The following is a 21,095-nucleotide window of genomic DNA, read 5'->3' on the forward strand; positions in this document are numbered from 1 at the left end:
CAAAATGGAAGTTGTGATTAAATTCTGATGAGTGGAACACAAACCACTCGCTTTCCTCAATCACAAGCTGACAATTAAAAGTTCATAAAAATGACACCAAGATTAAACAATGGCTTGAAATCACAAATATTAGCTTCTCGGTATGCCAAGCGCTTGGATGCGTGCAACAAAAGGGCCGCATTTCCAACTTACTGCAACGTTCACCCAGCTCCTGGTAATTTCACAATGGTCTGGGGTTCCAACCCTCATGGTAAGACATGTCTCCTTGCATCATACCACCACGAGCAAAATCTTCAGCCTTGCCCCGCGTCCCCTCCCAGCCCTTCGTACCAACACCACCACCGCCGCGGCCGAGCTGCAGCGGCCCGAGCGTGGGTGACAAAAGCTCCTGCCTTGCCTTGGGTCACGGCTTCCCAGAGGATTTAAATCGCCCCTCTTTGATTGTACACTTGGTAGAAGTTAGGCACAAAACTGTGAAGCGTTCCTCTTCACTACGGATTTCCAGACGTACCACAGGACATGGGGAAATCCATTCGCTGCTCGCTAATAAAAGTATTTAACCATTTTCCATGGATATACCTATTAAAACGTACCGCAAGAAGCCTACCGCGGAATAAATGAAACCTTCGGCTAAAGTGCGTGGAATTATTAAACAAAACCTACTAGATCGCTACATTAAACACAGTGCTGGCTTTCATTTCCGTATCCTTTCTTCATCTTCAGGCAACATTTTGTTTGCACTGGAAAGGCTCCACACCCCCAAACCCCTCCCCCACAAGCCCACCATTGTATCCGTACGAATGTGGAGAATTATGAATGGTTCCTTAAACCGGGCCGGGGGAGGGGGGGGTGGGGGGGGAGAGGAGGGGGGTCGCCAAATCCCTTTGTGTGCCGTTACCAGCCGAGGGCAACGGTGCCTTCGCCTTTCCCCCCCGCGCCGTCCACCATTACCCAGCTGGGGAAGGGAGCGCTGTCCCCCCGCCCCTCCCGGGCCAGGCAGCGCCGGAGCGCGGCTCCCTCGCCCCAGGACTCTCCCCTTCCCCATCATCCCCCAACTCTCCTCCACCCCTTTGTCTTTTCTTTTTTTTTTTTTTTTCCCCCCCATACGCCCCCCCCCCCCCCCCTTTCCTCCTCCTCTCCGTAAGGCTCAGAGCAAGGGGCACTGCGAGTAATGCAGAAACATTACCATATGGGGCTCCTCCGAGGTTGGAGAGACCCTCCGCCCTCGCCCCGCGCAGCCCCCCAGCACGCAGCCGCGGCCACGCTGCGCGGGAGCGGATCCCCGCTCCCCCCCGCCGCCGCCTCCCCCCACACCCGCGCCCCCTCCCCCCTCTTCCTCCTCCTCCCGCCCCCCTCCCCGGCCCACGGTGCCGGGGAGCGGGATCGCCCAGGCACGACCCCAATGAATAATCCCCACAGCCTGGCACGGCGGGGGAGGAGCGGAGCGGGGCGGGGGGGGGGCGGGCATTGCGGTGCATTTTCCCCTCCCTCCCCGGGATCACACCCCACTCGCACGGGGGGAGGTGCGGCCGCCCAGCCGTTTTTGGGCGGCGGGGGCGCACGGAGCGGACTCCCCCGGCGGAAGGGCAGAGGCGGCGCCCACCCAACTCCGGTTTCCCTTTCCCCCGCCCTCCGGCCCTCTCTAAACTTGTCCTGTCCTGTCCAGCCTCTCTCCACTCCTCCCCCCCCCCCCCCGCACCCCCCCCCCGCCGTCCTTCACCCCGGCCCTCCTCCTCCTCGGTGAGTGTGTGTGCGCCCCATCCACTCGCTAATTGAAGAGCTGGGATTCCTCACGTGAGAAGTTGATTTGTAGTTTGAACACGTGGCTCATTCAAAAAGCCGGAATATTCAAGTAATTTTTTTTTTTCTCTCTCCCTCCCTCCTTCCCTCCCCCTTCCCCTTCTCTGTTTTTTTTTTTTTTTTATATTGAGAGGCGGCGCCTGCACGCACGTAGTGTGACATTTTCATAGTCCGCCTGCTGCTGCCAAAGGGGCTTGGGGGCAAGACAAAAAAAGTAGTTGTTTTTTTTTTTCCCCTCCTCCTTTTCCTCTCCTCAGCCCGCCATCCGCGGCCCCGGCGCTGGGTGTTTCCCCCGCGCCCCCCATGCGCCCGGGTAGCACGGCAGGCACTTAGGGCTCCCGTTTGGCTACGCTTTTTTTTTTTTTTTTTTTTTTACCCCTTGAGAGGGAGGGAGGGAGGGACACAAGCTGCAGATCTGATTTTTTTTTTCCCCTGTCCTCTCTCTCTCTCTCCCTCCTTCCTCCATTGCATTTTGTTTTATTTCCCCCCTTCCTCCCCACCTCCTCTCGCAAGACGAGGGTTGCAGCCCGCGGTGCGCGCCTCCCCGAGCCGCCAGGAAGATGAACAAGCTCTACATCGGCAACCTCGGCGAGAACGTCAGCCCCCTCGATCTGGAAAGTCTCTTTAAGGACTCCAAGATCCCCTTCTCGGGCCAGTTCCTGGTGAAGACGGGGTACGCCTTCGTGGACTGCCCCGACGAGAGCTGGGCCATGAAGGCCATCGAGGCACTTTCAGGTGAGCGGCCCCTTCCACCTCCCCCACCCCCCCTTCCCCGTGGCCCCGACGGCTCCCGCCGCCCGCGCTCCTCCGCGGTCGCGGAGCTGCTGCAACGGCGGGCTGGGCCGCGCTGCCGGCCTCGGAGGGAGGGTGGGGGGGGTCCATGCTACCCTGCCCCCCACCCCCAAACCCCCCAGGTGAGGTGCAAAGTGTTGTTTTCCTAACGCGGCCGGAGCCGCCCGGCCTTCCCGCGGAGGCTTTGCGCGGGGTCTTGCGCGGCGGCGGTCCCCCGGGAGGGGCCGGCCCGGCGTGGCGGGGGAGTGGGGCCGGGGAGGGGCGGGAGCCTGGGCCCACGGACCCGCGGAGCGGCGGCTCCCATGTTTTTCCACACCCCACGGCCAGCCCTGCCTGGCCGGGGGCTTTCGCTGCGTGGGGGGGGGTGGTGGGTGCAGTGAGGGGGGGGCGCGCTGCGCTCCGCGGGGCAGCGGCTGCACACCCCCCCTATCCCCCCCTCCGCGTTGGGCACAGCTGGACCACCCCCCCCCCCCCCGGCAGTCCCACGCAGGGGCCGCCTCTCCCCGGAGCGGGTTGAGACTCCCTGCGGCTTGGCGCAGGCCGCAGGGCTGAGGGCGAGCCGCCGAATTGCCCTAAACTTGGGAGGGGGGGGAGCCCTGCCTGCCCCCCCCCCCCGCGCTGCCCTGATATTTATTTCGGTTTCTCTTCGCCGCTCTCACGCACCCATCACCGCCTCCAGCAGCGCGCCGGCTCCTGGCGCCGACATCCTGTTTTTGTGTGCTTTAAAAAAAAAAAAATTAAAAAAATAAATTTTTTTCGCGTGAAGCGGCTTTGCGGAGGTCTGCTGGGAGAGGCTCCCTCGGAAAAGATGGGCTCGGGCCGTGCTCGGTGTCTCGTTTCGGCTCCTTTCCCGCCCGCTTCCGCGCACAAACCGCCCCAAGTTGGAGGCCCGGCGGCGGCGCGGGGGGCGGCGAAGCCCCCGCTCTCCCTCCCCGAGCCCGGGCCGAGCCTGGTTCCCGCACTCGGCGTCTCACGGGTCGCTTTGAGCTCGGGGCGGAGGAAGGGGCGCCGCCGAGGGCAGCCCCGGCTCCCCTGCGGCAGCGGCTCGGCCCCGGGAGCCGGGGCTGCGCCGCCTTCCCGGGCGGCGGGTCCCCGCTCCTCCGGTGCCCGGGTTGCTGGTGAATGGGCTAACGTGTTGCGCTCCCGTTCCCTGCTCTACATCCCTGCAAACCCGCTCCGGGAGACGGGGACGCGGGGGACGCACAGCCGCGCTCAAATATTTTTCCGCTTTCTGTTTTATCTCTGCAGGTAAAGTGGAGCTGCATGGGAAACTCATAGAAGTTGAACATTCAGTCCCTAAAAGACAAAGGTAATTTTTTTTCCCCCCGCTTTGCTCTCAGTAACCAAGTGAGAAGCAATTTGAAAAATGCTTAGGTTTGTGTTTCTCTTCCTTGTAGATAAATGGACCGCTTTCTTAAACCCACAGGCGTGCACTCTGTGCTATCCTCGAGGTTTTCTAGAATCACCCCATGTATTTCTAATGTAGTGTCTTGGCCAGGCAACAGTGGTAGTATTTAATTTATTTAAAAAAACAAAAAAAAGCCTTTTTGTGGGAGAAGCAAGTTGTTATAGTCTGATGGCAAACGATTGTGAAGATTTTTAAAATTTAAAGTTCCGTGAGAAGAGTTAAAATCTGGGTGTTAGCAGGAAATGAAATGTGGTGTTGTGAACTGTATAACGGGCAAGCACATAAGCTTTACTCCAGCAACAAAAAGCATCGTGTAAATATAGTGGTATACATGCTTGATTTTTTTTTTTTTTTTAACCCTGCCATGTTGGAGTCTGCAGCATTTTGTAGGCACGTAGGAGAAGTCTCATCTGTATTTGAGAGGATTTTTTCATCACTATTTTGAGCTGGTCTATAGAAGCAGCAAGAGAATGACTTCTTCCCAATAAGGACAGGATTTATGCATCCTTAATTTCTTAATGTATGTTTAATTTCTGCAAGGTAGTAATTTTTTTGGGCCTCATGTAAAGAAGCAATACCTGTAATAAAGCAGGGTGGTATTTTTATGCTGCCTATAGCAATTCAGCCTGTTTCTTTTGCAAATATTTAGATTACAGAAAACCTGGCGTGCACTAGAGAGTAAAAGCAAAATAGATCAAACTTTCCACGTGCTTGTTCCTGTACTCCATTATTCAATCTGGGAAGTATGTCTGTCTCTAACTTTGTTAAAAGGGGCTTCTAATATTTCAGGGTTATTTTTAAAACTGCAGTCGTTTTTAAAGGAGTTGATCTGAAAAGGTGAATTAGCTGTCTTGATGGGCATTATATCTTGGTATTTTGAGAACTAGAAGTGTAATCGCTGTTTAGTGTTGAAGGAAGGCTTCACTTGAGGAAGTATGGAGGATTTTTGCTTTAGTTAAGGGAGGGAGCGACTCCTCTCTGAACCAATTTACAGCATGCCAAGCTTTTATGGTTATATTTATTTGATACTTTTCTTTGGAAATTAATATGCTGCATGTGCTCTCTCATTTATTATGCAAGGTATATGGCTTTGATTTACAGTAGCCTATATTTCAGATGTTTTGTGTATATAAAAATACTGTTGTAGAGGGAATATGTATTTTTAGATTTAAGGAGAAAATTCCATGGGCCATAAGAAATGATAATTTCCTATTAGCCTCTGTAATAAATTTATTTATTACAATGCTGATTAATCTTAAGCTTGCACAAGTGGTATTCTATTTATGCTGTTGAAAACAAAATCATTTCACTTATAAAAAGGTAAATTTTAAATCACTGGTGGCCCCCTCAACTTTTTTTTTAGTCATTGTTCAACGTGTTTAAAAGTATTTTCCTATTCTTTCAGCTGACAGCTGAATTGGTGTAAAAGTCCATTCTTCATATTGCGTAGCATGTCGTCATATTTGCCTGTGAATTAGTAATTATCAGAAAGGTGCATCAGTCTGTAACTTGTTGAAAAGGTTTTTGCACTGAATTTAAGCACTTTTCTAGCCATGCGTTGCCCGCATATAGGCATAATGAAAAAAATTGCAAGTGTAATTGTATCTGCATACCCATATTGTTTGTCCCAAAGCCCTTATTTGTTAAACCATTGTTTGATCGTGCAGTATCGTGTTGGAATGTATCAAATATAGTTCAGATTTATACTGCTGTTTAACAGAAAACTAAATTGCATTTCTCGTAACTGCACTTCCTTCCCCTTTGTTTCCGCTCCCCTCTCCCAAAATCAAATATAGAAAGCCAGTTAAAATTCATTCAGTGGCTTCCATATGTAAGAGTGACCCTCTTATTCCTTTTATAGATGTCTAACACTTTTCTTTTTTTGGGGGGGTGTGTGTGTCAAAAAGTTGGAGATTTTTTCTATGTCTCTAAACATTGCTTACTAGGCGTATATTTAGAGTTGTTAAATACGTGTAAAACAACAGTTTTTAAACATGGAGCCTTCTGGTGAAAATGGTTATTGAGGTGCTTTCAAAGTAACTTATCTGAAGTCTTTGTATCCCTTTACGCAGGGGAAAGGTGTCAGATGCAGTTGGGGTGGTGGGGGTGTGTGTGTTGCTCACCAGGCCCACCCAGTGTGTTTGCGCGCTGCAAGGCTGGGGAACGTTTTCCAGAGAGCCCTGGGCACTCCAGTGTGTGAGATACGGTTAGAGCAGTGACGCCATTTATTAAAAAAAAAAGTGAGTGTGTCAAGTCTGTCTTTCAGAATGAGTGTACAATTAATAGTTTGGTCAAATGACTACTTCATAAGAGCAAAAGTTTTGTAGCGCACTGAAATTATTCAATACATTGTATTGACCTCTGCTGCTGTGAGACTGCTTCATAGAGAGTCCTAGCTCCCCTCCCTAAATATTTTGGGTTTCTATTTTTTTTTTTAGCAGAGTGTGTATGTTATCGCTTGCAAAGGTAGTTTGTGGGTATCTTTCTCCAGAGGAGGTGGAGGTGCATGGGAGGAAAGGGTAAGGGTTTGGTAATCCATATCCTTGTCATATAAAGGAAGGTCAAGAGGTGGTGTCAGCTAGGGTTGCCATAAAGATGAGCTGAATCCAGAAAACAGTGGAGTGTGCCTGGCTTGTTATTTAGGGTGAAATTCTTGGGCCCAGTAGTCACTGCATTCCAACCCTTGCTGGATCTCCAGATTTGAAGTAGGCACACCCAGGTTTGCAAAATTACCTTCCTACCTGCTGAGGAAGGAAGGAGAGATAGCCTGCATGTGGCTTTCTCCTTCCCCTCCCCCTTGGAAACATTTAAAAACAGACAAGGGGATATGCTGCAGTTGAAAGAAGGGGCCTGGTCAAGGTTTCCTTGATGGAAGGGTGGAGAATTATTTTGGGGGAGGTGCAAAGTATTTAATAAGCTCGGAGTAGATTCCTGACTTACTACTGAAATCTCAAGGGAATGCCAAAGGAATGCAGCATTTCTGCATTCAGACCCCTTGTTGTGGAGGAAGGCTATTGCAATATTTAAAGGTTTAGGTCACTTTATGCAAAAGTTGGAGAAGGCGTTGCAATAATTGACTGCTAGTCATGCTCTGCGAGAGAAGGCAGGGCACTGTTAGTCGTGATTGCTACTTAGATGGGTTTTCTTCTTGCAAAGCAGTGATGCAGGAGGAGGATGGTGGCAGCCCATAGCATATGTGTGCCTGTGCCCATGAAACTTGTGTCGCAAGGCTTTGGGTACTACCTCGCTGCAATCCAAGAGCAGCTGGTATCTCGCAAGGCGATGTACGCTGCAATCTGATTATTCAAATGGCCCTGATGTCACTTGTGTGTGATGAGGGGGGGAGGGTAGGCACTAACTCTGGGCACCTGGGGATGTGCCTGGCACAGCCTCCTGGCCCTGAATCCCACCTTAAGGTGGGCTTCCCACCCAGACCTGGACCACCACACCTGCTCCTGGGGCCTTCAGGTGCCCAAAATGATCACAGTACCTCAACTGTGGTAATGACAAGGTGGTTTTCCAATCAGAAGGTTAATTTTCTGCCCCCACCCTCCCACCCCTGCCTTGAGGGCTCTTTGTTGAGAAAATAAATTCACTACTTATTCTGGGGGGTTTGTCTGGGAGAGGAGCCGGAGAGGAAGGTGTGCCTTGTAGGTAGTGCTGTCTTGTAACAAGCTGTGCTATGGGGAGTGCAATGACTTGCCATCTGTGCTTCACCTCTAATGCTGAAATATATGAAGGATGATTTAAGGAAAACAGGCCCAAAATGCTCATGTAACCATGTCTGTTCCAGGGGTGAGTGTTACGCTGTTGGATGAGCATCGGACTGTGTTGCTAATTTTCAGTATAATAAGGGTTTGTATCTTGTGCCTGCAAGACAGTGGAGAGCAGCTATGTGAGGCTAAAGTATGTATGGTGGCTACAATGGCCACAGTTATTAAAAGAAATAATTTAGTAGCGTTGATTTTTTTTTTTAGTTTTGCTTCTGTAAATATCAAGCAGGGAGAAACATGCTGAATGTAAGAACACATGATAGAAAATGTCGTTTATTAGCTGTATTCATGCTCTTTTCTGCGGAAAGAGGCGGAGGACCACGCCTGGGTCCAACTAGGATGTTTTCGAGAGTGAAGGGCCAAAACTTTGCACAGTGATTTCGGGTTTTTATTCTCTGTTTCCACAATTATCTTTGCAGATGTGAGTAGGAAATGAATTTTTTTCTTTTTTATTTATCTTTGAAAGCTTACAATTAGAGTGGGAACAAACCTGGATAATTGTGGTGATTCCTACATAAACAATGAGTTGTTATGGCAAGAACAGATAATTCTTCACTAACCGTGTTAACTGTTATTTTGCTGGAAGTTTAATTTTTATAACTCTGCATACTGTTTGATAATTAAAAAAAATCCTTCTTGCTGCAGTTTTTTTAAAAAATAAGCTGGAGTGTATGAAACACAGCTCTAAATGTATGTCCTGAGAGGCTGGTCCTGCTATTTTTCCTACCTTCCCTTACAGAAGGTGTCCTGACAACATATTTGCAGTAGACCTTAAATTGTGTGTAGATACAGTAAATGTTGAAGGGGTGGAATAAAAAAAAAAAATTTTGGAAGTGTAATTCAAGGGTAGTAAAATGTAATCAGGGAATGTTTAAATTTTTTTCTCCCATTTTTCCCCCTCAAGCATGGGGAAATAACATTTTCCACATTTTTGAGACCTTGAAGGTGGTATTTTTGTAAAATGGGGCTGTGTTAATTTCAGTTGTTCTTGTAAGTGCAGAGCATAGGACTCTACAGTGATGGAGTCCTGTTATGGCTTCTGGCTAGCTACTAGGTGGACTTTAAAAGCTTAGTTTTGACCTGAAAAATTCTTAAGTGGCCTGGGATTTACCTACCTGACAGAAAATGTGAAGCTTCCCATAATGGCCACGAAAGAGGGACCCAGGTGGAATTAAAATACACCTGACACTTAACCATGGGCAGGGCTAGCACTTCAGGGAACCTCATAAAAAAAGATTTTTTTTTTTTTTTTTCATTCCTTAAACCTGATGCTCTCCTTAATGTTGTCTTAGCTTCTAGGGTTTTGTCCTCCTGGGATTTTAGTAACAAATACATCGTGCCATGGAGCACAGTTAAAGGCTCTTTTCTGGTGATTTCATCCTTACATGAGCTCAGTGAGATGGGCACAGGGCAATATTGATGTGGGATTTTTTTCTTGTAATTTAAGAGTAAAATTTATTATTGGAATTTGATTATTCAGAATCAGCAAATAGACGGAGAATAGGTACAAAAGTTAAATGCTGTAAAATCTAAGTAAGGAGGAAAACTTAATGTTTTATGGAGGGAGAGGGATAGGTGTAAAAGTTTGAATAGGGTTGATGTACTTAGCAATATTGAGGTGCTTTTTGTAGCTGTAGGGCGCTTCAATATGATTCTCTCAATGTGTGTTCTCTCATTTTGTTTTCATATGCGAAATGTTTATCTGCATGTTGGTCCATTCTTGAATGATGCAGAGTATAGCATTGTATGTTGAGTTATATGTTAATTATTGTTGAAAGCTGAGATAAAACCATAACTCTTATTTTATCTAGAAATGTGACATTGTAACCAGAAATAGGTGTGTGTTATTTTATAGTTTTAGTCTGAGGCTTGCATCCTTGCCTTTTTTTTTCCTGGGCATGTCAAGTATATGCCCTTGTATGTCTTTCCATCCTGCATCTTTGCTGTATGATTCTTATGTTTGCTGTCCAAATAAAGAAAATAATGTTGAATGTGCCATCCAAAATCTCCCCAGGTGTCCGGGTTTGGGGTGTGCTGGGGAGATCAGTAAGCCCAGCGCTTACTGGTGCTACACAGCCTCTGTTTATCCATGTGGGTACTTTGGTGGCAGTTGTTCCTTCTCATCACCTGCAATAATTAATCTGGCTTTGCAAAATTTCTGTATGGGAGCAAGAGCTCCTGTGTGTTTGGGCACATTTCAGGTAACTAACAAAAACCTATATTATATTCTCTCTGGGTTTTGCTTCTTCCCAGATCCGCAATGTTAATTTGTGAGTGTGTGTTGAAAGATGCAGATGTTTAACCAAGAAGAAAATCTTGATGTTTGTAGTTGGATACTTTGCAAATAAAGCATATTACTAGGGTCAGTATTAGGGTAAGTGTTAAAATATTGTATGTGTAATGGCAATAAAAGTGGGGCCAAAAAAGGCGGTATTTTCCAGTTTTTCTTTTACTGCAAGTGCATTGGCATTTCAAAATGGAGGATTATATTAAAATATATTTTGCTGAAGTGTATTATCATGGCAGCTGGCACAAGAGAAACGTACAAAAAAAGCTGTCTCCTGTGCAAGGTAACCTTAGCAGCAATGTGCCCTCCCCTACTGCCTGCCTCTTCATGGTGCAGTGGAATCAGCACCAACTAAAACTGTCCTTTTGTAAATCTGGATGGAAAACTGCCTCTAACAGGTAAAATGAGGTGTTCTGTATTTTTAATTAAGTTAAAATTTGGGTAAGAGCACAGATAACAATGAGTGAAAGAGGGATCTGACTCTTTTTGCATATGGGACTAAGTATTGAAACAAAACTGTCTTGAAATGAAAGGTCTTCAGCTGGGAAGTGCCTTACTCGATTTTAATTTTTTAATATCTTGATAATTTTGTGACTGTAGTCTGATTGGTAAGAAATAATGCAGAGAAGTGTATCAAAGAGAATATATATGTATACATATGTCTGTGTGTATATATACACAGGTATTAAAAGATTATATTACCATAAAACTTGTAGTTTAAGAAGGGATCAGCTAAAAATATCTGGAGAATTTATAAAAATAGTAGTATTTTTTGTTAGTACTAGTACACTTGAACACAACTGGAGCTGAATGTTCACTTTTGAAAGATTAACTTTCATGGTCAGCTGAACTTTAGGAATGCTATTTTAAAATATGTAGTCTACACCATGTGTCTGATATATTTTTCCCCTTCGTGAAAATAGCCGTCCTTTATTGCTTTGGTAAGTTGATTTTATTTTTAAATGTTAAATGTACAGGTCCTGTATGTTTTCACTCAAAAATAGAGCTTGCTTCACCCTAATGGAGCCTTAAATATTGTAGTGCAGAAATCAAAATTCCAGTAAGAAGGAACTCTAGTTTGTGTGAACAAAAATTTCTGTTGGAAAAAAACCCCCCAACCCATTTAAGTTACTATTTGGGCTCACAATTACTTATTTTCCTGAAGCTTCATGTTAAATAGTGGTTAAGGATGAAGTAAAAAGCTTGTTGTGTTTGGATTTGGAATTATCTGTTAAAACATCTAGCATGCATGGATCAAGGCGGAGCTCTAATTTTCTAGGAATAAGCAGGGCAGGATGGATGGCTGCGAGGAGGAGTGGAGAAAAACCCTCAAGTGAGTTGTACCATGCAGTTGCTCCACAGAGCTTTCTTCCTGGGGCCCGATCCTGTGTGCTCTCTGCCCTTCTCCCCTGCCCTCGGAGGAAGTGCTCGGAGTGCTGCGGGGAGGCTCCTGGGAAACTGAGTTTGAAAAACTGCCCCAGCTTTGGCAAGGAAAATGCACATACTGTCTAGCAAAGGTAGAAGATAAGTGTTTTTTTTAAAGAAAAAAATTCAGTAGTTTTAAAACAGTTATGGAACAGTTCACCCAGAAATTTATTTTTTGGTGATAGTGTGGATTGTTTGGTTTATACACGTAAGGGAGATTGCCTATGTGATGCCGGATTCGTGGTTTTTGTGGAAGAATAGTTCAATTTTTCTTCCTACTTCTTGAGTAAAAGTTTCAAAACGACGTCTATTTAGGACAGTACTTGAAAAACATAATCTGTAGGATGTTTGAGGAATTTAGGTGGTAGTTTAATCCAAGAAAATAGGCTACACTTGTAATGTAAACCATGTCTTGCCTTTTTCCTGATGTGAGTCAGAATTTTGATTAAAATGCTTTGAATTACTTTTTCCACTGAAAGTTTTGTGGCAACCTTAAGAAGGTAATGGTTAGTAAAAAAAAAAAAAATAATTAAAATTTATTTGTCTGTCTTGGGATATTGCTACTAATTTTGAAATAGTTTTTCAGATGAGTTTGCTAATTGTGTAATGTACATAGGTTCCCCCCGCCGTCGAGGCGCTGGTCTGTTACAGATGTGCACTGCTGTGCTGTAAAGAGCATGTGGGTCTTTCCTTCTGAGGTAGCTGGATCCCTGAATGCACCCCATCTTTCTTTGTGGAAAACCGGTACACCAGTGTGCAGAGGGAGCTATTTGCCTGGGTCAAGTGAGAGGGATTCAATACTGAGTGTCTCTTAGTGGTATTGATCACAGTGGGTGCTGGTGCTGGTCAACAGCAGTTCTTATATGGTGAGCTTTGTGTTGATACAAGTTCAGTTATTTAAGCAAGTTCTAGGTGGTGGTAGGCAGCAGCACAACTTGGTGACAGAGAGCTAAAAACTGCTGTTGCTAACCAGGAGGTACTCCTTTTGACCCTAACAGAAGTGCTGAAATGTCTTGTTACTTCTTTGTTACCTAATTGTATGAACTTTGCATGTGCACAGAAATTTTTAATGTAGGATGCTCTTCAGAAATGTACAACTTTCAGGGATGCTAGCTGTTTAAAACTATATAAATTCAGATTCTCTTTCAGTTTCAAATACATACTAAGAGATGGTAAGCATGTAGTTTAACATGTGGTCTGTAGATTTACTAACACTTAATGAAGGATCTGGAGGATCCCAGGGTACAGCACAGGTATCTAAGTTGATTCTAATAACCTGTACAAAATGAATCAGAAATGCTCTTAAAGTCAAAGCAAAGATTCTTTTTAATATTGTCTGCTCATCATTAAATTTCTTTGCAGAGTTTAATGCTGATGCCTGGTAGCAGTGGTGTAAAATTGTTCTCATACTGCTAATACTGGCCATTCAAAGATGTACCAGAATGCTTAAACTACTAAACTCTTTTTCTTAAAAACAAAAACACCCCATGTGAAGTTACAATAGTCAAAGAGTAGGTGACCCTTCATTTATTTATGAAATACTAAGTTTGGTTCTCAGTGGTTGTCTGAGTCCTAATAGCAAATGGTGAGGTCCTGTTCTAATTTGGTAACCTGTTTTGGGTCGCTTTCTATTCTGCTTGCATTAACAATGTGTTTGCTTAGAGTAAGTTATATATGTCTATTTATAAGTTTCCATTTTTTCTGTTATGTAGTTGAGAGAGCATTTTTATAAATAACGTGATTTCCAGCCCCTCTCCTACCCTGGCTGCTCTTTTAAAAAAGTGACCGTCATGTAAATATAACCCAAATTCTGTGTTTAACATAGAACTGTAAACTTACCTAGAGTTGTGGAGTGTGCACCCTTTGTATAATTGGGCTTGATGGCAGCTGCTCAATTAAACTGAAATCATGAGCAGAATCATCCTCTCAGGTACATGGCATGTCCTTAACCCATATAGAGTTGGTGTTACACATCGCTCCTTGAAAGTCATCCTGGGAAAAGTTTTAGAAGATTTATCATTATAATTTGTAGAGCCCTTCAAGCTTTTAAGATGAATTAAAGATTGTGTTGCCTTTGTGTTTGACTAGCTTCAGTAAAATCACAAAATTGCGTTCACTCACTGTGGTTGGCTTTTGCCTGCCTCTGTGGCAAATAATATGCTTATGTACATTGCTTTTCTTCCTGGCCCTTTCACTCACATCACCTGGTCCACACAGTTCACTTGCCATGACTGTTACTGGTTTTGCATATGTTGGATTAAGTTCAGCATCTTAACATGAAAATGCTACTTCTGAATGCATGAACGGCAGTACAGATCCAGCATCGCACGTGTGGTTACGTCAGTCTCCTGCTGTATAGCAGGGCTGTGTTTTGTACTGCAGCTCTTCAAAATGGCTTTTCAAGTGAAAGTTCAGGCTATCTTAACTTTTTAGCTATAGAGTGTTGGTGGATAGCACGTGTGGTTCTGTATTCCAGAAGGCTGCTATGACTCGTGTCACTGGGTGTATCGTTTTGGGTGGTACCCTTTAAAAAAAAACAACGGTGGGGGGGCGGGGGGAAGGCAAGGCATGGAAAAGTCTGCCCAAAACTTAGCCATTTTTCACCACAATGAAGCCCTGCAAGTTCTTGAGGAAGAAATGATTGAGTGGTGATAGTTTTCTGGAGATGGCTGTGGAGATGAGTGCTCCACCTGATGAGACTTGGGCTAGATGAGGAAAGCTTCACCTGGTTCTGGGGTGGGGAGGTGGCTGAGCAGGTGCCCTGACCTGTTTCTTTTCCCTCTAACACCCAGCTCTGTGAACTTTCTTTGCACTCTGTGGATAACGTGCATATGGTTACAAACTATTAAGGCATGTCTTTGAGGTTTGGGGGAGGAGAGGGAGGGAGCGATTGCTTTGTTTTGAGGCTTTTGGTAGCTCCAGTTCTGGTTGATACCGGTAGTTGTCTCTTATTGTGTAGTCTGGTACTAGGCACGAAGCTGGTGCCAGCGTAGTTTGAAACGAGCTGAATTTTTGGGGGGGTGATGGCGGGGGAGGTGAATGGAGAAGACCATACAAAAAGTAGTGCTAGCAGAAAATGATTGGTAACTCCTAAAGGATGATTTCTTTGTGGTTGAATATTTATCTTATAACGTCATAGTCTTCCTTATCCTGATTTTTTAATTATTTTTTTTGCAATTCAGTGTTTTTAACTTTCTCCTCTTCATTTCTTTAAAACGTTCTTAAATCCTTTGTTGGGCATATCTATATGCAGATGGTACAGCTGAATTTCAGACCTTTGAAAGGTGTATTTAAACTATGCTAAGCTATGCTCAGGTAAAAGAAACTTGATCTACCAATGCTGGCAGTTACTGCCTAATTTAGGTATCTCTGTTAACAAATCAGTCTGATCAACTGTAAAAAGATGGTAATTACTGTCTTGGTGTGATAAGTTTGCACATCTGTATACAAACTAAATTTGAAGTAATTAACAGCTAAATAATTTATTAAACTTGGTCAAAAAGATAATAATTATTCATATGAACTTTGTTCCTAATTTTAATTTAAATATCTAGCAAAATGCTATGCATTTGAAAACTATGAGTTACTAAATGCAAATAACCTTGATATTAATGATGATTAACTTGTAGATTACACTTACTAATTAACTGGCTAGCTGTAGCATGATATAGGACTTTTGTCTGCTTTGAAACTAACTGATCCAAATTTACGGTTTTGCTCAGTTTAATACAAAGTGAACTAGTGTAAATGTGAAATAGAGTAAATGTTAAATGCTACCTTATGTAAAAAGTACCGCTTTCAGTGCAGAAATGTAAACTCTATTTTTGTTCTCTGATCGGAACAGTGTATTCAAATCTACAGTGACTGTAAAAAAAAGTCAATGTTTGCTGTGATCCTCATCCTCAAAACATGCACTATATTCTGTTTTCTGTGAAAAAAGAAATGAAAAATAATGGAATTATTTAAAAGGTGATAGTTTCTATCCCATAATTGCTTTATATGCCACTTAAGGTCATGGCAGGTTTTTTATACTATTATGAAAGCAGGGGGAAATTATTAAATAACTGTAAAGGTTACAGAAGAAAATACTTACACCTCTGATATACAAGGGAATTTTCAACATAACTTGCCTTTGAAAGAAGTTGTAAAACCAAAAGGTTGCAAAATTTTAAACTTCGAACAATTGAATTTTAGTTGTTGACTCTTCCAGTTGAACAGAACAAAATGTTACTCTAAGGCTTTCATCAAAGACTGGTATGAGAGCTGAGGCATTGGTTTCACATGTAAGCCTCTGTGTGCTAATCAAAGCTGCTATGACAAAAGCACAGAAGATTGTTTTGGTAATTCTTAGAAATGAAGTTTAATGAAAGATAAAATTAACAATATTTCTATTAAGTAAATATAAAAAAAAATTGTGAGAGACTTTACACACAAGCTGTGATGCTTTAACTGTGCTGGTACAAAATATTTACTGTGAATGTGGATTTACTAGTGTAGATGGACTTACCCTGATCAAAATTATTGCCCTATTAAAAAAAAGAAAATAAGCTCTGTAGACAACACAACTTTGTGTGGTTGTTATTACTTAAAAAATATAACTCCTTAAAACTTGTTAATCAAAAAGTTACATTTTTCCAGTAACCTGTCTTTTGATCAAAACTTAATAGAAGTAGAAAATAATTTGTATGTGTGTAAAGTGTGTATATTATTTAGCTCTACAGCCCAACTGAAAGATGATGTATTCTACACTTGAAGGGTGTAACATTTTTTGAGGGGAGAGTATGCAGTTGTTCTAAATGTGTAACTTCTTGCTCTAAATACAGCTATAAAATTTTCTTTTCTGATGTTCTGTCCACACAATTTTTGTCTAATTGGATAAGATTTCATTTTTGGGGCGAACTCTTTCAGAGAAAATTACTTGAAAAAGGCAATAATATCTGACAACCATAAGCCTGATTTGTTTCTCTTTGTAAGTAATTTAAATATAGAAGCAGCAATGGTGCTTTATTTATTTTCAAATTTTACGTCTGGTGACATTCAGCATAAAAATGACAAAGCCAAGCAGCAGAGTGGTCACTTCCTAAGACTTTTGGGTTTTGACAAGCAAGAGAAAGGAAGGAAAAATACTTGATGGTGATAGTGCAAACCCCACACATTCTAGCATTCCTCCAGTAATGGTGTTGTCTCATCTGCTTTAGGTCATTTCATCAGTTTAAGGCCATGCGGAATCACCAGTAGTAAGGGCCAGCACCTGAGTGCTATTTCTTTATGGTATATAATTAGTTCAACAAGGTGTGCTAGGAAAACAATTACTAGAGCATCAAAGTGGTAATTGGTATCTGTGTGGTGTCTTAGTTATTGTGGTTATTGTTTGCATGAGTGTATACTTAAAAAGTTTTACACTTTTCACTTGTGTGAATAAGGTTTATTACACGGAATCCTTTGAGATGGAAGAACATATTTATTTTAAAGCAATAATATTAGGAAAGGTACAGTAAATTTGATATTTCTGTTGTAAAACTGGTGAAGTATTCTATTTAATCAATTACTGTTAGTGTGGTCTAGAAGATCTAAAAGTTATGTCTTGACAGTGCTTTTAAAACTTTTCTTGGTTTGTCTTGAGATTGATGGGTGGAAAGTAGTAATGAGGAAATAGATTTTTTTTTTTTTAAAAAATAAATTTTAAAAAAAGCCTGTAGCCATGTGAGCAGGGTAACCTCAGGTCTTTGTTAGGCTTTGGAACATCAGTTGATGAGCATAGTATACTCTTAACTGCTCAGTTATGATGTCAGTATAAAGCTGCCCTGTTGCAAAGTTGAGTAATGTATGTATTTATGAAAAAAGTAATAAAAATTGAATTTTTGGCCAGATTGGATGCAGAGGCAAAGCCATGCCTGCATGTGTGTGTACACACACTACATTCTTTGAGTGGTTTTAAACACTGGAAAGAGCCTGAAATGTGTGGCGCTGCATTTGAAAGTGTTGATTTACTTCGTGCTCTTGTTAACTCTGCTCTTAGTTTATTTTGTTCTTTTAAGCCCTAGGGCTTTATTAATATTTTTAGATATTATTATATAGACAGTTGTCTAAATGAAGTAGTTTGCCCTTGTTAATATCCTTTTATATCATGGAAGAGACTTGAAAATGCTAGCGAGCCTGTGTGTTAGCTGAAGTTTACATATACACTTAAAAATCAGACTAAGCAAGATTTCTCATTTATTCTAGTTGTAGCACGTAAGCCTTTTGAAGTTAGATGGTGCTTTCAGCAGCACGAGTGTTTCACTGTATTTCCATTTCCCAGACTCCACAGGAATCTTTATTTACCAAGATCATTTTAGGAACTGGACATTAATTTCCATCATTTTTTTGTGAAGCAGCCTGAGAAGCAAACAGGCTTTTCTTTAAAAAGTCTGTGTGTGGGGTAAAGCAGCGGGGCAGCAGAGAAGTGTTTGCTGGGATGGGTCTCTGAACTACCCGAACACCTTGCTCAGTTTAAGCTCTAAAGTGGCTTGCTCTCAACCTGAAAGGTTTAAAGTGGATATTTAATAGCCAAAAAAAGTAGCAAATTAGAGGCTCCTGGCTCTCTGAGCCTATGTCGCAGAGTTCTTGCAATTACATGCTCTAAGCGTATAGGCAGAGCGACTTTAGCTATTTTACTTCAAGCCTTATTTTGCTTCCCCTCCGCCCCCCAAACCAGAACTGATTTTGAATGGTTAATCTGGAGCTTAGAGTGAAGTTAACTGAAGTACGAACAAACTTAGTTTCACTTGGGTCTGACCTAAAAGAGACCAAAATGTGTTAGACTAGCCGTCTGTAGCTGTGGTGTAAGGAACCTGGAAAGCATTTCCAATGTTCTCTGCAAGAACAGGCTCATGGTTGAGCCAAGTGGGTCTCAGCAGCATGGTGGCTACTGAGTCGATCTATAAATGCTGCTAATTTTGTTTAGATACCTCAGTCTGAGGGTGAATCACTGAGCTGCTGTTAAGATGTAATCTGGTGCCATACCTCCCATACAAAAAAAAAAAGCTGCCAAAGGTTTTACATTGTACGTGATATCTGTGTCACTTGTTTCCATCACGTTTCTAAGTGATGTGCAAACTTCTGTGGAGTAAGTGGTGGTAGTAGGGAAGACAAGCAAAATAAAAGCACTGTGAGGGTGTATCCAGCAGCTGTTTCATGGAACAAAGTATTTTCTTGGCTTTTTAAAATTATTCAAGTCTTGGTACCCTTTTTTGCTTCAGAAATGACACCAAAGAATCCTACAATATTTCTTTCTCCTCCTTGGGCTCTTTAAAATGGGCTGAATTCACTGAAAATTAAAACAAACCACCAACAACAATCCTTTTCCTTTCCCTTTCTAGAGCTCCCAGCCCCTAACTTGGCCATGTATTGCGGGGACACCATGTGCAAGTTTCAGTTCAGAGCTGCTGCTTACAGCTGATGTAAAATATCTAGTTAGTCTGTGTGGAAATATTGACGGTTTCAACTAGCAGCCCCTGTGGGCACTAGGAAAACAGGTGAGGGGAGAGAAGAAGCCTTTTAGCTATTTTAGTGGCTGAAGGAAAGGAGAGACAGGGAGGGGAAAGATAAAAGATGAGCATTGTGTCCCATCATTAGGGGATTACTAGTTCATACCAGTTAGGATTTTAACAGACTCTTTTTGCATGTGTAGAAGTACTTTTGCATTTAAAGATGTTATTTTCAGTCCTTCATATACCTCCTGAGTGTTTTCACTGTTATTCACATCCCAGTTAATTGCACGTTAGTGGTGGGGTAGGAGAATAAATGGCAAGTGACCATAGCTCTAAACTGTTTGCTCAACAAAATCAGCTCAGTTGCACAATTATTTGAGGAATAGACCCTTGCTCTGAGGAGGAGGAGGGAAGGAAGAGCTGTGGCTTTAAAAACCCAAACACCCAAAAACCCTACCCACAAAAATTCCTGAACCCCAACCCCACCAAACAAACAGAAGGGGGGAGGGAAGGTGGCCTGAATGAGAGAACCCCTTTCAGTTTCTCCAAAGGGGTGAGGGGTGGAGAGGAAAGAAAATGCCTGAAATGTCAGAAGCCCCAAGGGTAGATGAAAGCCCATTTTCCTAAAGGATACTGGAACTTCCCATTAAATTTAAAGCAGTGCTTAATTCTTTAATTAAAAAAATCTTAACAGCCTTCCCTCATTAACAACACCTGGAAAATGAAAGTTTTTTCAAATGAGAAATTCAGCATTAATATGGTAATGGCAGAATCTTTAGAATTTTCTTTTTAAAATGTCTTTATGGACCACTCATGGGAATTTACAAATAATGAATATAAGCTTTTAGTCTAATTAGTGATGTGAAGAATTGTTGAATTGAAATCCTGTTGGAAATGGTAACAGGTGAAAGCCTACTACCCAGCTAATCTACATAAACGTAGGAACTACAGTCAGTCTTATGGTGGTTGATTTACCTATTTTGTATGATGTAAACTTGATGTGCCAATATAAACCTTCTGGTTGCGCTTCTTGGGTTATCATAGCCTGTCCACAAATGTCCAGTCTCTTTCAAAGTATTTGAGTTTATCCTGCAGTGATAGCGCAGCCCTGTGCCCAGTCATTTGACTGGTGCCTTCAGAGAGGGGAGCTGCATGGTGTACTGGCCCCGTGGACAGCTTTCTGGTACTTTGTCCTGGTAGACAGTAGTACGCAAATCTGATGTTTCGTGGGCACTGGTAGGCAATCTGATCTTCAGCACAGAGGGATCAGTGAGGTAATCCAAGAGCCAGATTTTCATCTTGAATGCTGAGATAATATACCTCTCTGAAGTGTTTACTTTGGTGGGCTGTATGTGCAAGATGAAAGGGAAAAGTGTAGTTATGAGACAACCATTGTCTTGCATGGGCTTTTTCTTTAAACTTTTTGGAAAAACCTTATTCTGAGTGGTCGTATGGAGTGTTTTTAAATCCAGGTCTGGGATTAAATAATGAGGCAACACAAAGAGAAGTATTACTGCAGTTTGCCTGTGGCTTAGCCAAGCTTTGTCTGCTTGAATTGCTGAATTGGGTCTGAAACTGGAGCAAGAACATTTCCTCTTCAAGTGTTCTGCTGCCCAGATCAGTGTGTGTCAAAAAAAGAGTAATGTTTGTTAACAAAGTTAGTAGTTGAAACCGTTCTTCTTTCTTTCTTCTGTAGGAAAGGCATCAGGATGAACTTTCTGGTTCGCAAGCTAATGGCTTGATTTGATAACATACAGTAACTGTGTTGTCAGTGTGCCTTGTAATGTACACTAGAAATTAATTACCTTTTAGCAGAAGTGATATAAAAACCACTGTTACTTCACTGAAGCTGGGTGGGTCTTTACCAGAAATTTAGTATACCTTCTTTTTAGGAGAAAGTGCAACCCATTGCTTTTGTGTGTGTCAGAACTACTTGTTAGGAATAAGCAAAACGAGATATATAATTGTGTGTATATACATATAGAATTATATACAAAAGGATGGCGTAGCATGCACATTCAATAAGCTTTATTTGGATGGACTTATTACTACTTTGTTAGGTGCTTTCACAACTCAAATATGAACAATTTAAAAAGACTGAAAAGATTGCTTGAACCCACTGAGTTTCAGTGTGAAGT

The 21,095-nt window shown here is 42.7% G+C and overlaps 1 protein-coding gene across 2 annotated transcripts in view; it reads left to right on the top strand.

Moving 5' to 3' along the window:
• Positions 1 to 1,743: 1,743 nt before the first annotated feature.
• IGF2BP3 (insulin like growth factor 2 mRNA binding protein 3) overlaps positions 1,744 to 21,095 on the top strand; it is a 115,516-nt gene continuing 96,164 nt past the window's right edge. Inside the window, exons 1-3 of one of the 2 annotated variants that reach the window (XM_064444434.1) lie at positions 1,744 to 1,852; positions 2,314 to 2,535; positions 3,841 to 3,901. In XM_064444434.1, the coding sequence (XP_064300504.1) occupies positions 2,361 to 2,535; positions 3,841 to 3,901 (236 nt within the window). In that variant the 5' untranslated portion in view covers positions 1,744 to 1,852; positions 2,314 to 2,360. Of the gene's footprint in view, positions 1,853 to 2,023; positions 2,536 to 3,840; positions 3,902 to 21,095 lie in introns of those variants that run through there. The other variant, XM_064444433.1, reaches the window with a different exon arrangement.

The sequence above is a fragment of the Phalacrocorax carbo genome, chromosome 2, assembly GCF_963921805.1.
Source record: "Phalacrocorax carbo chromosome 2, bPhaCar2.1, whole genome shotgun sequence".
NCBI classification, from domain to species: domain Eukaryota; kingdom Metazoa; phylum Chordata; class Aves; order Suliformes; family Phalacrocoracidae; genus Phalacrocorax; species Phalacrocorax carbo.